The 18,657-nt window shown below is 40.2% G+C and overlaps 1 protein-coding gene across 1 annotated transcript in view; it reads left to right on the top strand.

Moving 5' to 3' along the window:
* Positions 1-16,215, top strand: part of kcnn3 (potassium intermediate/small conductance calcium-activated channel, subfamily N, member 3) — a 129,980-nt gene extending 113,765 nt beyond the window's left edge. Inside the window, exons 8-10 of the mRNA XM_036593035.1 lie at positions 6,267-6,394; positions 10,719-10,788; positions 15,417-16,215. Of these exons, the coding sequence (XP_036448928.1) occupies positions 6,267-6,394; positions 10,719-10,788; positions 15,417-15,737 (519 nt within the window). The 3' untranslated portion in view covers positions 15,738-16,215. The remainder of the gene's footprint in view (positions 1-6,266; positions 6,395-10,718; positions 10,789-15,416) is intronic.
* Positions 16,216-18,657: the final 2,442 nt, after the last annotated feature.

The following is an 18,657-nucleotide window of genomic DNA, read 5'->3' on the forward strand; positions in this document are numbered from 1 at the left end:
AGTCTACGTCAGATTAATGATGTGTTCTTAAACCGCAGAACTGTTCTCACCTCTGTGCTCTTTAGTGTGTGTAGATTCTGTTCCTACCCAAGAACAAATCCCCAATAAGAAAACACTGGTGAATGTCAGATCTTCATGAAAACTGCGTAAGTGGGTTTTACGAAGAAATTTATTCTTAAGAACGGTTGGTGAATGAGGCCCATTGTTCGTTCGCCTGTTCCTTCATTTACGCGTTGCTTCGTCTGTCTGTTCGTCCGTCCATCTGTGTGTCTGTTTTTTTTGTGCATTGCTTCGTCCATCCATCTGCACAGCCTGTTTGTCCGTGACTTTTTTCATAGACATAGAAGCTTGATGATTTTAGTTCTGTAGGGCTGGTGGAGCAAGCCAGGAGTGTTGGACAGAGAGACTTAAATCAAGTCGGTCATTAGCCACGCCCACACAGCTCTCAGATAGCTCTGATCAGCTGTGTTTTATCATATTTCAATCTTATATTAAAGCAATAAGCCACAAGAGGCCATGCTTTACAGCAGTTTTATCACGGGAAAGGGTGTTGTTATGCACAACAGGAAGCACAGCTTTAAGTGGTTTATTGCTTTTAAAATCCAGCGGCCAACGTGAAAAAGGATAAAATACACAGAATATACAGTTCTACAGTGAACTGGGCCGAGCCCCAGATCTTCACAAGCCCAGCCAACGTACCTTTGTACCATTAGTACCACTACAGAGCGGAGAAGGAAAGGGGTTTCTCTTCTTGTAAATTTCCACCAGGTGCATGATGGGAAATAATCTTAAAAATCTAGTTGCAGTCTTGGAAATAGTGACACTGCAGGATCCCCAGTCTTTGCAAAATCATAGTCTGTGACTAAAAACTGTGATATTGTCTTTAGATGTGAAAGGGTGACCGACTTTAGTCTTTCTAAAGCCTTTTCATAGTCTTCTAGTGTCTGGTTAACATAACTTATCATTCTCATTTTACAAAGCTCAGGCCTGTGAATGGATAATTACAGTAGAAAACAATTTTTCTGTTATTGTTCCATCTCAGATTTATTCTTTGTGTATTAACATTCTATTAATTTGTTTTACAAAGAGACAAAAAAGAAAGAAAGCTATGACACTGTACCATCAGACTGTATACTTCGTTTTTTATTCACAACAAATGCCAAGTCTGTAGGGATGAACCGAACTAGCTCATATGGTATGTGTTTAATTCAGTGCTTAGCGGATTTGCTGATGTGTAATGCATAACGGATAATTTCCTGTCAATCTGAAGGCCTCATCTTCTTTCAGGGGAATGCTGAGGTCCCTGCTGTGAGCTATTTTCTATTTTCGCACTGAACCATTTTGATGAATCAATTTGTTTGTCTTGCATCCTTTTTTATTTTAGCTTCTTGCTCTTTATTTGTTTCTCCTTTAATCCGTCCGAATCCATTAAACAGCCATTCAAGTTCGTATAGCTGAGAGTGAAATGGCAGCGGAAGATAAACACGCTCCTGTACAGAGTTATTTTGATTCAAATGATGCATACCATTCAGCCACATACGAGATAAAGTATGTAAGTTAGCCCTCCTTTCTCTTCTTTTGTTCATCTCTTGGTCTGCAGTAAATTATGATTATGCTTGAAAGGGAGAGATGCGGCCGACAGCCCGGCAGCGCGGGTGCAGCTGGCAGGCGAGCATAATAAAAAGAAACAAACAACAATTTCAAACAAAACAACTGGTGGAACTCAATAAAAAGTAGATGCCTTTCTTGCAAATGTGTCCAAGTAAAGGAAAGCACCATCATGAAAAGAGCCTGAAATTTGCCTTAAGAGCATGTAATTGTGTTTGAACTTTAATTTAAGTGTTACATTAGGCATGTTATTAAAACTATCAGAGACACTGGGGTCATTCCACGGCTACTCACCTAGGGCTTGTCCAGTCACATCATGGATTTACAGCCATACAAACTTTTAAAGTGTTTTTGTTTGCCCTTCAGGTTCTAAATTGCATTATAGATATTGAGTTTAATTACTTACCGAACAGCTGAACTGAGCTAAACTATAAACTGGGTATGAATATAATACTAAAAAAGACTTTATATCAATTGGTTTATGTCAATAAATGTGTTCAGTAGGTTCATTTATTAGAGGAATCTTAGGATTGTGCAATATTTCATCTTTAAAATGTAATTTTTCAGTCAGCTATCGAAATAATTCTTGTTTTTTTTTGTAGCATTCCTACATTTCTATTAAATGTAAAATATTTAATATTAATTATTTAATACTAAATTCTGCATGCAGGTTTTGAGTTTAAAATGACTTCACACCTAAAATTAAACTTGTTCTAAAACAACAAACCGACTTTCTGGAGTCTTATACGTAAATGTACTTTTGTAAATCCAGTGCTCCTCTATTTAGAGTTTGTTTATACTGTGTGTGATGATGCTAGCTGGTCTAGCATATCACCAGCAGCCATGAACAAAGACTATAAGAGACAAAGGTAAAGAGACAGTTACTTACCTGTTTCCTGGAAAGAGTGACGCCGCGGGTCATTCTGTCCTCTTGTAGGTCTGCGGGCCTGGGAGGGACACAGGGACAGGGGGTGCACAGGTCAACCTGAGAAAAAGTAAAACAAAACTGTTAATGAATTAATTGCTAATATTGAACATTGGCCATGAATGACATCAGTAGATATTTGTACTCGAAGTAAATGCTGAATGTGTGTGTATTGTGAATGGGAACGGGACTATTTTACCTTACAAATACCTGAATATAATTTTGGTTTAGTCCACTGGGAGGGGCTGTAGGTATTTAAGGAGGGGCACTGTCCAGGTACAGGAGGTCTAACTGCTGCAAGTAAGACCGCTAGTCTCGCTGCCGATATGCACCCTGAGGTAGAGAGGGAAATTAAGTAAGAATAGACAAGGAAGAGTAACAAAATGCCTGTCATACATTTGAGTTTTATTTTTTTTTTTTGTGTAAATAGTTGTGTGCATGTGCCAATGGTGAAGTGCTGTTTGGATTTTTGATAATGTGCGCAATAAAGAAACGGGGAAAGAGAATCATTTAACCAGCCTTCTGTGCGAACTTCTTCTAAACATGCCAAACACGGTAAACTCCAGGCCACTTCGAGTCCACCCTACCACACTGTGCTTCTTTTTTGTTGAGAAAGATTTATTAAACCATATTTTTTGGTTGTGAAAGCACTTTGATCTTGTGGTGTAGCTTCAAATGAGGCATTAAGAAACTTTTGCTAGTATAAATACTACATAAGTCATAAATGTTGCAAAAATTATTTTGAAAACTGGCTGAAAATTTGGATTTCCACCAATAGGTAAACCTTCTGCGGAAAAATAATATGAAAGTTATGTTGCAAAGGAACTACTGAATAAGGTAAAAGAGAAGATCATTTTGATTAACACTTTTTTGGTTTTCTGCATAATACCATATAGACCACTTAATAGTTTTGATCTCTTTGCTACTGTTCTGGACTCTGGAAAAGAGCAAAAATTAAATAAATAAAAAAATATTAAAGCCCGTGTACAAACTTTTAAAAGGGAAATCCACTATTTTTTTTCTGCATAATCAAACAGTTAAGATGTACACAAAGTAATTCAGAGTGGCTTGAAGTGAAATGCGTTATTATAGAGAAACCTACTGACAGCAGTGGTGGAACCGAGAATTGTTAATGCCTTTAAAACGTCCCTCACAGAAAGTTTTTACACAAATTGGTTACAAGTACTGCACTGCTGCCTGCCACATTGTTTTATGGTAGTTTTGAGATAACAATATTTTTAACACTCGTGGTGGAGAGGTACATGCAGGATGCGGTACGGACGCTGGTTCACTGGTCAGTTTGGATAGTAAATAAAATATCTCTATTTGTGTTAAAGACAACAGACTCACTCTGATCTCAGATAGACTGACATCTTGTACATCTTCTATCTATATCTTGTATAACCTATATATATATATATATTCCAGATTATACAAGATATAGATACAAGATATATATATATATATATATATATATATATATATATATATATATATATATATATATATATACATACATATATACGCATATACATGATATATACAACAGTATATATCATGGCTTTTATCTCATAACTTATATTACCATACATTGGAATAGTGCAATAGTGGTGTATATTAATGTGTATATTGTGTATACATGTGTATATTTAGAGTGTATATATATATATATATATATATATATATATATATATATATATATATATATATATAGTATAGTACTATAAGGTGGCTGTGTAAATGTGATGTGACAACAAACGTGATTCAATAAACATGATATGTACCTCCTGGTTCCTACCACCATTATATAGAAGTCAGAGTTTCACTACAAAGAACCATTTCACATCAAACCACTCTGAATGGCTTTTTTTACATTTCAATGAATTAATTTGGCAGTAATTTTGAAGAAACCCCTTTAACTGGTAACATAGGCCAACATTTCATGCACATTGCACTGGGACCACTGTCTGGAAGCTTCCAGAGAAATGTTTGTGTTGAGCTGAACTGATCAACACCTCCTGTCTGTTAATATGGACCTGATGATTGCCTTATCTCTCTCTCTCTCTCTCTCTCTCAAATTAAACCTATGCTGTGGTCGGGGCAGAAGTCTCACCCTTGTATTATTAAAAACAGTGACCTCTTCTAATTAATCAAAACATTGTTGTGCTAAATCTGGAGCAAAAAAAAAAGGTGCGCCTTCGTGCTGCTCAATGGCCGGAGGTGCCCCGTCAAATCAGGAGCTTATTAAAAACGGGAAGGCTCTGTCCTCCCCGTGCCGCCAACCGAGGATGTAATTGTTCTTCCCTCACTGAGCGGTGCCCCTTTGAAGTCTCCTCATTCATTTAAAAAAAAAAAATTCCAAACCGATTTTCCCTCGTTTTAGTCCCCTTTTTCCCCACCCCTCTCCCCTTTTTGCCTCGTGCTGTGTCTAAGATTTGCATAGCTTTTCAGCAGAAGACATCATGTCAGCATCATCGCATTGACAAAGGCATGCTCAGGGTAGAGAGACTCAAACCAGCTCTGACATTTGACTGGAACCACTAGTCATGTTTTCACAGATCCTTAATGTGGGAAATGAATTCTGAACGCCCCCCACCCCCCAATTCTTTCATAATGAATGAAACTGCCATGCTGGATATCACAGCTGTGAAAGGCTCTTGCCCTCAGGGAATTCTGTCCTGATAAGGCTGATCTGCTTTTATCTGGTTAGAGGAAGCGGATTGTAAAAAGATTTGCACCATGATCGGTGAGCGAATCTTCGCTTTGTTAACCCCTTAAACTCTAAACCCAGCGGTATACTTCAAACCATTGCAGAAATAAACTGTTGGAAGTATACTTAAAGCAGATTTGGACCAGGGGAAGGTTTCCAAGGAAACCTTGTGGCCAAAATGTTTTGTTTCAAAATTTAAAGATGTTAGAGAGGTTGGCGAATGTAGCATTAGGAGTCTTGCTCAAGGACTCTTATTGGTAATCAGGCAGGCAGGTAATCAAACCCTATAACTACATAACTTTGACATTAGATTCATAGCAGTTACTAAATAATTCATAATAGTTACTAGATAATAGGCCTTAACATGGTGGAACTTTGGTGAAACTTTTTGAAGTTGCAAACAACAGTGCAACTTGAATCAAGGTTGCATTCAACACATTATGTTATTTGCACCTTTGTAATGTTGCATCAGTTTCCTAGCAAGTTCATCTCAGATTTCTTGGTCTGTCATTTTATAATGTAATCCTTTGGGATCGCTCTTCACTGTGTACAAATAAGGAGTGTCAAGAAAGGAGAAGAAAGGTAGATCACTATAACAGCAGGCTAAAGAACCAGAGAAAATGGTGCAGCTGTTCAAGCAGCCGCCTTCCGCCCAATGACAGCCGGGATAGGCTCCAGCACCCCCCATGCCCCACTGCTATGACTGAGCTTCAAACAACTTACACACGAGTTACAGGAAGCTTTACATTAGGGAACGCAAGTGAAATTTAGTTTCATGTTTCAAGCAGTTAAAGTTGCATCAAAGTTTCACCATGTAAAGTCAGTCTAAGACTAATAACAACATAATGTCTAGAGTTTAAGCAGTTAGCCACGAGGGACACTTTCACCCAAGAGGAGCTCTGTTTTTGTGTTTTTGAGTTTGTGGATGTTTTTATTGGCGTCAGAGGGGAATGACTGAAGCCACGGTGGGGCTCTGGTGCGACCTGTTGCTAACACGGTTGTTATGGCGATTTGTCCCTGCAGATAAAGAACGCGGCGGCCAACGTTCTCCGGGAGACCTGGCTCATCTACAAACACACGAAGCTGATGAAGAAGATCGACCACTCTCGCGTCCGTAAGCACCAGCGGAAGTTCCTGCAAGCCATCCACCAGTGAGTGTAGCAAATACACAGCCTGCACATCAATGAAATGCACTGGGGCAGGGGTGCTTGATCCTGGACCTGGAGATCTACCACACTGGAGAGTCCAGATCCAACACACCTTTCTCTAATATTCAGATACTCCTTAAGGCCTTCATTACCTGGATCAGATGTGTTTGATTAGGGGTGGAGCTAAACTCTGTAGCATAGATCTCCAGGACCAAGTTTGGGCATTAGGGGTATCCAGCTCTGGTCCTGGAGAGCTGCTGTCCAGCACAGTTTGATCATTTCCCTTCTCAAACACACCTGATTCAGTGCAGTAGTTAGTACTTAGAATGGTACTTAATACTGCATTGCACTTACACTGAAATGCTTTACTATATATTGAAATATTGAATATATTGAAACGTTAATGACCCTTAACCTTAACCTTAGCGTGACATGGTTAAAGATTGGTCAGTGTTTTTTTGATCAGAAGTTTGGATCATGAGAATACTCTGGCAACTCTTTAATGTCTGAGATTTGGTTTGGAGTCTCATTTGCATATTGTAGTCTATTTTGCACAGGGCTTTTTCTGAAAATTTGGGTGCTACTCTGTCCACCTCAGTCATATTGTTTTGTATGCATAAATGAAAAATAATTGATTTTGATGAGAAAATGATGAATAAATGGCAAGACAATATAATAATAAATAACAGTAGACAAAATAAATTATACTTAATTGTACGCACTGGCATTCAGAGGTTTGTAATCACTTTCCATATGAATAATTTGTTATTTTATATTCAACTTATGCAACATAGTTTTAAATATTACAAGCGGATCACCAGATGTCTGTATGTGTTTTATGCAATGTTTCAAGAATTCTATGAAGAAGAGGTGAATAATATTATAATGTACTGTAATTATTTACATTAATTTTATTGTCAATTTATCTGCCTTGGTATTTTAGCTCTACTTCTAAAATATAAGGAATTCTGGACATTAATTTTATTATAACTTTAGGATCCCATACATTCTGGTGATTAAATCCAAATCTAAAATGTCTTTATTTTTATTAACAGTTTAATAATTATTATGAAGTTACACAGGACTAGCAAATTAGAATCAGTTTATACACTTGTATACAGCTGAACTAGTTGTACATTGTTAAAACATCGATACCAGACTTTTAAACAGCAAATCCAATATTTTGAATGCTAGTGCATATATAAATAAATTACTTACATTAATATCTAAAATAAAATTTAAACAGTACAATATGCTCTCTGGGCCCTATGGTGGCTCTGGGGCCCTAAGCAACTCCATGCACCACTTATAGCAAGATACCTTCCTGATTTTATGGTGTCTGCAATACCAGTATTGATTAAACACCATCTATTTGCATTTGAATGGGGAAATTACCAAATTGTTCTGCACTCAGACCTTCCAGGACTGGAACTGACACCCCAGCCATATATCACCCCTCCTTCAGTCCACATAACCCCTTTTTATTTCAGAAATACAAGGGCGCTTTGGCAAACCAACGCTTAGGCTGTGTTGATGGATTCCAATATGATCTACCCAAACACAAAACAATAGAGAATATAACTACATAGCAGTGACCACCACCAGCTGCCACCGCTTGGCTGGCCGTCACTTTAGCTGTGGCCGTCTGAACTTCAAAACATCCAGAGCGTTTGAAGCTCTGGGCGTTTTTGGCTCTGCCACAAGTTATGTTAGGAGTGTTTTTCACAGCGGTTAGCTAGCCCGTCCTAACCAATGCCTCCAGGTGTCTGAGTGGAGTGGCTTAACTCCTGCCATTTTGCACATTAGCCACAGCCCCCTCAGCTAATTGTCGTCCAAGTGGCGCCTGTGAGGCAGCAGGGCCTAATGCTGCGCCTGTTTGAGGAGGCTGGGTGGTTTAGCCTAGCCTGCTGTGAGAATTAGCGCCATTTGGTCGCAGCAATCCCTCAGCATGCTACAACAGAAGCAAAGCAAAACATGCTTTTCTAAAATGTTTATTACTATTCCTAAACTTATTTTCTGGACCTTCGCCTAGACTATCTTTTTTTTTTTTTTTTAGCCAGACAAGGCTGTGCTGCTCACACAGCGTCAGCTATTACGACACCCGCTATGCTGATGGATGGCTCATCTTGGGGACGCTTACATTGGCTGTCTCGCCTGGCTCATCACCCTCTCCTTGCTGAGTTAACTTGTTAGCCTTGTGTGTCTGTCCTCCCCTGCCTGCCTCCTCGCTGCCTAATCCATATTTTTTAGGGCTTTAATCCCCTTGTTGGTGGCCGGTTTTGGAAGCAGACACCAATTGTGAGCGTTCTTTTTCTTTTAGTGTGGAGAAAGCCCACTGTTTCACAAGTCCTTTGTTCAGCGCTTGTGGGACGTATGTCGTACGAGTAGGTTAATGCGGATGTCTCCATTGAGGGAAATTCTCATCAACAGACAAATAAAGAGGAAGAAAACAAGCGGAATGTTCATTAGATTAATGAGCCTGTCACAAATAAGACAATAGACCAGGCATGAAAGTACATTGAAAAATGATCCATTGAATTTGCTTCATTCCACATAAACAAAATATATCAGCATGATCACTTTCAGTGGCATAACAAGTCATCCCCAGGTCCATGTGCAAAACTTTTGGACTAAGGGACTGTTTAGACACAAACCATCACAAGGAGAGCCCAGCAAGAACAAAATGCTCATAAAAGTTAAAGTCATTGTCATGTAATGGTGGAAAATGTTTGTGAATGTGGGACAGTAATTCAAATGCAGATAAAAAGTAGATTTATAACAGATTTATTTCAAAATCTACAAAAAAAGTACAAAGACAAGATATAAAATGTTTTACCTTATCAACTTCACTGTTTTCATTCTGAAACTGATGCCTGCAACACATTCCAAATTGCAAAGACTTTAGGTATTTCAGCCTCTGTGGTGCATAATATCATCAACAGATTCAGAGAACCCAGAGAAATTTCTGTGCATGAAGGACAAGGAAAAAATCTGTGATTTTCAATCCCTCAGACAGCATTGCATTAAACACCAGCATGCTTCTTTGATGGATATCACTACATGGGCTTAGGAATACTTTGACGAAACCATTGTCAATAGCCACCGTCCATCACTGCAGCCACAAATTTAAGTTAAGACCGTACAGCACAGCGGAAGTCCAGAAACGCCACCGACTTCTCTGGGCTTTAGCTGATGCACAGTGAAAACGTGTTTTTTGAGTTTTAGTCAAACTTTCAGATTGTTAATGGAAGTGATGGGCACATGTTCTCCAGGTCAAAGAAGAAAAGCACTGTTGCCAGTCAGGGTCTGTCATGGTATTTGGCGGGGACAGGATGCTTAAGGGTAACTTGCACATCTGTGAAGGCACCCTTAACACTAAACACATTTTGAAGAATGCCAAAATATTCAGCTTTCAAAACTGGCTCAATTGGTGTCTTCAGTCCTCAAACGATTATTAAATGTTGTTCAAAGGAAAGGTGATGCAACACAGTGAACTAAACTATTTTGGCACATTTTGCAGGCATCAAAATTGAAATGAGTATATATTTGCCACGTTTTGATGTTCATAAGGTAAATAACAACTGTTTTGGAATTGGGTTTGTATATTTATTAGTGGAGGTTTCTGGAGGTTTCTAGTAGTGGAGAGCTCTCACATGAGTGCAGGCTGTTAACAACAATGGTGGTTGATTTAATTGATGTACAGTATGAAATAACCGAAATCTCATAACAAGATGGTGCAAACTTCACTGAACCTATGGCTCAATCTCAAATAGCTCCCTTCTTTCTATGGAGTGAACTGTGTGAGTTGGAAAATTTTGGTGTATGCACCCCAATAGTACACTATATGTCCAGTAGGGAATTATGTACATGTGGCTGAATCCCAAATGGCTGTCTTGCTACAGGAGACCTGTAAGATCTACCTAGTGCACTACACTTTTAAAAAAGATGGTTCTTCAAGGGTTAATTAGTAAGGAAAATGGTTCTATATAGAACCGTAAACACTTAAAGAACCCTCTGCATTATTAACTCTTACATGATGCAAAGAAACCCGTAATCATGAAAAGGGTTCTTTGAGTGTTCAAGGTTCTATATGGAATAATTTTCTACTAATTAGCCCTTAAAGAGCCATCTGTTTTAAGAGCAGGATACCATTTGAGATTCAGCCTATGAATGACTGAAACGAAATGAATTTATATAGAAATTATTTACGCATTTTAGTCAATTTGATGTGTTTCTTTTGTAAGAGTAGGGAGATCTGTAATAATCCTTGTGTCTGCACATTCACACACACTTCTCGTGTGTGTTTGTGGTGTGCATGTGTTTGCAGGCTGCGAAGTGTAAAAATGGAGCAGAGAAAGCTCAGTGACCAGGCCAACACACTGGTGGACCTATCAAAGGTGAGCGCACGCATACGTACATACACGCACACAATTTTCACAGCAGCCCACACATATTACGTCTGTCGAGAGACAGTGGACACCCACATGTATGCTCACTCCGCGTCCTCCCCAACATTAATATGCACACATGCTGGAGTGGTTTACAGTCTTTATTAGGGCTTTTTATTGAATATTAGCTTAAACATTCAAATATTCTATAAGAAATGTTTTCACTTTTAATAGTAATTAAACCCTAAAGCTGATTAACCTCATTAAAAACTGAAATATACTGCTTTGAAATAATAAATGACATCAGTTTTGTTGAAATTTTAACATTTCTTTTTAAGTTGTCTAAATAACATCATAACTGTGGTCCAACCTCTGCAGCGCCCCTTCTGGTTTAACTCTGCTATAGACGTGCATTGCGTAGATCAGGAGTACGAATTTATGTCACAATATGCAAATCAATCAACTAACTGCCCCTGATAACGAGGCCTGCCTGGCACTGCACTAAAAAAACTAAATGAATATCACTGATAAGAAATTATTTTCATCAGGGCTGGCTCTAGCCTTTTGGGGGCCCTAAGCAGGACTTCTGTGGCGGCCGATCTTTTTAGTTGGTGTACTGTAAAATTATAGACTAACTAGTAAAATTGACTAGCATAAGCTGTATAAATTATATAAATTTATAGCTGGCTATTTTGTGTGTTGCTGACAGAGCATGTGAGCGGTGTGTATTGGGAGCAGAGCAATGTGAGTGCTGAGGATTTTTTTCAGAAAGTCAAAGCGTCAGTGTTCTCTCCCGCTCTGAAATTGCTCCAGTATCGCTCCATCCTGCGATCCAGACAGTCCTTTTTTTTCTCACTAAGTGCGTTTACACGCACTCAATAATCCAATCATACTTGAGTTTCTGCAGTTATCTGATTATTCAATGGTCATGTAAACAGCACACTCTGATATCTTAGATCAGAGTAAGGTCTAGAAATCTGATTAAGAAAGCCAATAAAGAGAGCTGGATTTTAGCTTAGTAATCATATTTCTCTTTTCGCATGTAAACTCTTACTCTGATTTCTTTCGGATTTCTTAGTCTGTGTATGTGCAAAACAGACGGATTGGAAATAAGCAAGCAGCCTTGCCACAAGACGGCAACAAAACACTTTTGGAGCAATGCTGAACCCAAACACATGCTTGATGAAATCAAGGACTTAAATATTCTTCACCTTCTAGATGATGTATGTTCATATTTTGAGGTAAAGTGGCTTGATGTTTTTAAAAAAAGCAGCGGCATGAAGTTTGAGTTTTACATTACGTTTACGTCACGTCTTCTTCTATGACTTTATTGGCTGGCTGCAAAGCAGAAATCTGATTACTGAGTTTCCCATTATTTGATTACTCAGGTGCCTGTAAACGTGTTGATCGGATTACTGACAAAAAAGCGCTACAGATATTGCACACAGTTTGTCTTGTGATTGGGCCAATGCTTCAAGCCTTGGTAGCACAGAATGTTTAACTATTTTTTAATTTAATAATGGCCATAAATTATATAATAAAATATTGGCTGTTTGTCATAAATGCGATGCTTTCATGTGCACCTGCCCCAGAATTAATCATAGTCATATCTAAATCAGCATAAACAGAGAAAGTTGTTACTTATTGTGCAACTACTAGCTAAAACAAATGGCATAACAACAACAGCTTTTTTTCCCTTGTCTTTTTTTATTCTGTTTTTTGGCTTTAAATACATGCGTTCTCTTATGACAGATGATTAACCAGTTATTTTTTCCCACTCACTTAAGCAACTTAGATAACATAACTGTACAGTAGTAACCCGGATGGTGTTAAGGGGGCCCTCTCGTGGCTCCTAAGTAGCTGCTTATGTCACTTATTAGGTACAGCCAGCACTAATTTTCATATAACAAGTTGCATCAAAATACTAAACTGGGGATCCAACCCAGTGTGGAAACAGATCAGTGGCTCTGTTTGAACAGCAGTGATCACCATGTCTTTTAAATCATTCTTAGATGGAGTGGCAAGTGGTTTTTCACAAAGTCGGAGCATCAGGGTTCTCTCCTGCTCCGAAATCACTCCAGTATTTGAGCGAAATGAAAGCACCTTTCTGGTCAGCTCTTGTAGTTGAATTATTAAGGTTTTTAGGCCATTCAAATCTGCTTTATGCGATTTCGCTCCAAAACACTTTTTGACACGCATTGTCAAAAAGGAAAATGGCAGAGAAACAGTCAAAGAGGAGAACATCTGAAGAACCAAGATTGAGAAAGAAGTTCTTGGATCAGGCAAGAGCGTTTTAGAGGTGGAGAGTCCGACGAGAATTGATGTTGAGGCATTTCAGCAGTGCAGAGACCTCTGTAAGTTGATGAGGCTCAAGTTTCCTAGTTGCATTTTCTTGTTCCACCTTAAATTGTGCAGCAGTTCCATTCTGGCTCCTGAGGCACCTGAATGTAACTGCTGCAATTCGAAAAAAAAGCTGGCAAAAAAAAGCTGACTTCAGGTTCACTGTTAAAAGACGTGAAAAGGGATGAGGAGGTTGCTCCTGCTTGACAAGTGGGTTACATTAACTTATCTTTGCTATTTCACAGAAACAGTAGATCGGTATCGCTTTGTCCCATTTGCTAATGCTTGTGATAGCAACTGGTTCGCTTCACAGCAAGACAACTTTACTTACTTGCTGTGTCATTGTTCATTCTAACGTTCCATCATGGTATTTGTCTGTGCAGTGTTTGCGAAGGGTTTTATGGCCATGAAGTTTGCCAGCCATGAATTTTGGGGGTGGAGCTTCAGAAGAAGCATTGAAGGCAGAGGTGTATTTGTCTTATATATGAACAGTCAGTCTCCAGAAAGATATATTGTGACAGATACAGCTAGCGTGTTAGCACACTATAATCTATTCTCGGTAGTAAATGCAACTGACAACATGCTAACTAACTAGCAGTCCAGATCAGTGAGACACTCATGGTCTGTACCCGGAGTTAAAATGGATATTGTCACCTTGAATTGACATTTAGCTTGATTACCAAACATTTCCTTCCACATCGAAGTGCTGTGGTTCTATTAAGTAGTAAATGTGTGGATTATTTAAGTGGCTTTTCTGTTTTAGAATATTATTTTGGAATATGTGTTGCAGCCCTAGTCTTTATGTTGGTGACTGTGCATCTATTATGTCAAAAATAGAAAAGGCACACACATAAACATAGACTAGCACATAACACCTGACAACATGCACATACCTCTGCCTGCCCAAATATATCTCAGTATTCTACTCTTTCCATGTTGACCCGTTTGTTTCTGTGGCTTTGCGTCTCCTAGCAACCGGAACAAGTGTTAAAGGAGGGACGACAGTGGGAGTGTGGAGAGGTAGAGGGAGAGAGAGAGCGAGAGAGAGGGAAAGAGGCATATATAGAAATAAAGCAGATTCAGACTGGTCTGAGACAGGAGGAGACAGACAGAGATATAATGCGTATGTTAGACTGCTTGTGTCTGTCGGACGCAGAGGACGAGCGGATTCTGGTCTCAGTGATGCATAATCTGTGCATAATTTCCTCTGCAAAAGGGCTCTAGCTACAGTAAAGGTCTAATGTAGTCTCACAGTCTCACTGTCGCGGCCTCCCACGGGGCGTCTGTAATAACATACTGTACCGTCTGAGGCCCAGCATGTACTTCATCTGTCTTTCTGTACTCTAATGGTTAAGGTTCCCTTGACAAAAGACAGTGAGGTTCCAATTAGCAGCAGTAGTTTCATACATTCAGTCAGAGTAGCATAGGCTATTAGCTAAAAGCCTGCATTAGCTACAGCTAACCCACATATCAGTGCTACAAATCCACGTTTTGCTTCGTTTAAGTAAGTACTTGAAACATATTGCTGAACTGAGACAAGAGAATACAGTGAGAAGTGTCTGCCCAACATATCAAATTCCAGAAAAAATGGGATATTCTGATGTGTAGCATGCTTTGTGAAAATGTCAATATTTATATTGATATTTTTTTGCCATATTCTCCTCATAGCACATAGTTTCTTGTCATACCCAGAAGTAAAGATGGCCAATCAGTGTAACTGGCAAACTTCTGAAAGCTGTGACCATCTTAGAGTACACACTTAAAAAAGATGGTTCTTCAAGGGTTCTTTAGTAAAGAAAATGGTTCTAAATAGAACCATGAACATTTAAAGAAGCCTTTGCATGATTAAAGGCTTCTTTGCATCGTGAATGGGTTCTTCAGATGTAGAATGTGTTGTATATGGTTCTATATAGTATCTTTTTGAATGCTATATAGAACCAAAACAAACTATAGAGCACCAAAACTGGTTCTGCTGTTGTTGCAAGCTGGACATCGTAACTATAGAAGAACCCTTTTGGTGCTGTGCCCTTTTTAAAAAGGTTCTATATAGCACCATCTTCGGCACATTCTCTATCAATCTGAAGAACCCTTTCATGATGCAAAGGACCTTTAATAATGCACAGGGTTCTTTGAGTGTTCATGGTTCTATATAGAACTATTTTCTTTACTAAAGAACCACTGAAGAACCATCTTTTTAACGTGTGTACAGTACACATCAGACAGTCTTCGGAGACCGAGACTACCTCGTTGTGCAGATGACAGTAATCTCCCTCCCTCTCCCTCTCTCCGTGATGTAGATGCAGAGCGTTATGTATGAGCTGATGTCGGAGCTGAACGACCGCAGTGAGGACCTGGAGCGGCAGATGTTGAGTCTGGAGCGGCGGGTGGAGCAGCTGACGGCCGGATTCAGCGCACTGCCTGCCCACCTGTCGGCCACGCTCAGTGCACAGCATGCCGCGCTCGTCCACCTGCTCCAGGAGCGAGACGCCAAGGCCCTTAGCCCCGTCACGCCTGCTCCCCTCCTCACGCCTGCCCCTGTCCCGACAACAACCGTCCAAGCAACAACCTCCAAACCCCCTGCAGAGGACAGCCCCAACACCAGCACCTCCAGCTGCTGAGAGAGGGGCAGAGCCTCAGCGAAGCTGGGGAGAAATGCATGGGCGTTAGAGTGTGGAGTCTGGATGAAAGAAATGGGTGGGCGCGAGAACTCAGCCAAGCTAAAGTGTGGAACCTGGCTGAGAGAGCGAGGACGGGGCTTCAACCAAGCTAGGAAAAAGTGCATGGGTATTAAGGTGTGAAGCCTGGCTAATGGAGGGGGTGGGGAGGGTCGGAGCCTTGGCCAAGCTAGGGAGAGTGCATAGGTATCAAAGGAATAGCTTAACCAAATGTGCTAACATGGCTAACTGCCAATGGAAGCTCCACTATGTCCAAAAGTTTGTAGACACTTGCTTATCTAGCACTCTGAAATCAGGGGTATTCATAGGGAGTTCGTCCCCCTTTACTGCAGTAACACCCTCCACTCTTCTTGCATTTTTTTTCACTAGATGTTGGAACATTGCTCTAAGGATTTGATTGCATTTAGCCACGAGAGCATTAGTGAGGTCAGGTACTAATGTTCAATGATTAGGCATTGGATGGAGCTCTATCACTTCAGAGAATGCAGTTGCAATGCTCCACAGCCCAATGCTGGGGGGCTTTTTATCCCTCTAACCAACTTTTGGCATTGAGCATCGTGCTCAGTTGTGGCTCCCATTTAATGGTCAGTGCTTTTCCATGGAGGTTATACAAGCTGTGTGCAATTGAACGGCTGCATCAGCAATGGGGTGCAACTTAAAGTTGCTGATTTCGCTTCTGGACATAGTGTAGTAGCCACCAATTAGTATGATTTGCTTGCTATCGCTAATTCTTGGCTGTTTGCTTTCATTCGACGTTAGCAACATTAGCTTTGCTGGCTGAATGATTCCTTTACCACGTGGAACCTGGCTGAGAGGGAAAAAATGGGGGGCTCAGCCAAGCTGGGGAGGAATGTGAGGGTATTAAAGCATGGAACCTGGATAAAAGAGAGAGAGGAATCAGGTTGGAAGGAGCGAAGAGAGTTTGTGAAGGAAGTAATGAATTGCAGGGAGAGATAAGAAGGTGATGAGAAGGAAGGTGTAGGGGGGTGGGAGTGCGAGAGCAAGCGAGGGAGCGCGAGAGAGAGATAAGAGGCAGTAATTAAATGAATGGCAAATACTTTAATGGAATCTGCACTAATTAGAGGAAAATGCGTCTCTCCCTCCATCAGGAAAACTAACTGCAGTGACTTTGTATCTTTACAACGTATTTTCTATCTAACTGCTAATTGTGTATTAACGAGCATCCCTTTAACGAGAGTTCTAATCAATACCACATAACTAGTGGCACTCGGCACGAAACACGAAAAAACAAGAAAAAACCTCGACGCGGAGACACATGTGATGCCTGCCCTTACAGACACGGGACACGGGATCCACACGCGCCCTTAAGGCCCCAGTGCAAAAACACTGTGTGTCAGAGGCATATACACACACACACACACACACACATACATACACACCTACAGACACTCGAATGATGCACTAAAGCCACACGGAACACTGCCAGACAGCTCGTTCCTCGAGGAGAAGACGCTCACCTGTGCGGGAACACTACGAAGAAACTGCCATACTTCATGTAATTCCACATGGAAGACAATATACACTGTTATCATGAATGTATACATCCAAGAACACATGCACACATGCACTCTCTTACTGTCTGTCCTGCATACATACATACATACATACATACATACCCTCACTGGCTACCTTGTTAGGTACAACTACCTTGTATATATAGTCATCGTCCATTTTATCAGGTCAACTTACCATATTGATGCTCTTTATAGTTTTATAATTATGTTTTTTTGCCCTTTTTCACCCTGTTCTTCAGTGGTCTGGACCCCACCGGACCACCACTGAGCAGCTATTATTCGGGTGGTGGATCAGTTGCAGCACTGCTGTGACTCTGACATGGTAGTGACATTGTAGTGAGTGTGTGAGCTGCACAGAGTGGATCACAACGGTGTTGCTTGAGTTTTCCAACAACTGGGCTTGACATACTAAGCCTTTTGCGGCACTTTCATGCAGGATGCATTCCGCCAACATTGGTAAAACACAAAATGTACTTCTTTCCCTCATGCATATGCATCTGAGGGAGGGCTGGGAGGATTGGGCAAAAAGTGGGTGGACATGCTACATGTCCGGCTGAATACAGGTACTAAAGTTCGGGTAACTATTGCTGTCCAACTTTGTGCTGATTTTCCTCTGCCTTTTAAATTCTGGTGTAAATTTGCATCAAAATACATGTTGAGAGACAGTGGCAGCAGACACAGCAGGCAGATGAAGGCATGTGTTTTAAATGTGCTGAAACAACCAGAATAACACTTTTATTATTTTATTTATCAATTTGTTAGCTGTACTGTAGAATGTTTTGTCTGCGTCACTGAACTTTAATTTTGTTTTGTCTCAAGCTTGTAGACTGCTTCATTATTTCACTCCCTCTTTTTTATGTAAGATTTGAGGATTTGGAGACCTCTCTGGCAGAAATATGTAATTGCATGCAATGTGCAGAAGAATATTTTGTAGTGTGGGTTGTGCTTTGGACCACCACAAGTGGATAAATCTGACTTTTGCGAGTGCGTTGAAAGAGTGTTTGAAGAAGATTAGTCAAACTTGGTGAAGGACGTGATATGAGCGAATTATCTTTTGCTGTCAACATATCTTCATCAGTATAATGTTGATTTTGGATAGAACAGACAACAGCTCATGTCCACGTTTAGTTGTTGTGGATGTTGGAATGACAGTAGATGCCATTCTGATTTTTCCTCTATCGCCCCCTTGAGTAACGAGTGTTGAAACTGCCACAGTAACACAAGAACGCACGTCGAGTTTGTACAGTTTGCTCGAGTTTGCGCTGGCGGAGCGTTCGCGTACTTGCGTTGAGTAAGTTTAGGCCTTCGGTTAAATGTCAAATGTCTCC

The sequence above is a fragment of the Colossoma macropomum genome, unplaced genomic scaffold (assembly GCF_904425465.1).
Source record: "Colossoma macropomum unplaced genomic scaffold, Colossoma_macropomum, whole genome shotgun sequence".
Lineage (NCBI taxonomy): Eukaryota > Metazoa > Chordata > Actinopteri > Characiformes > Serrasalmidae > Colossoma > Colossoma macropomum.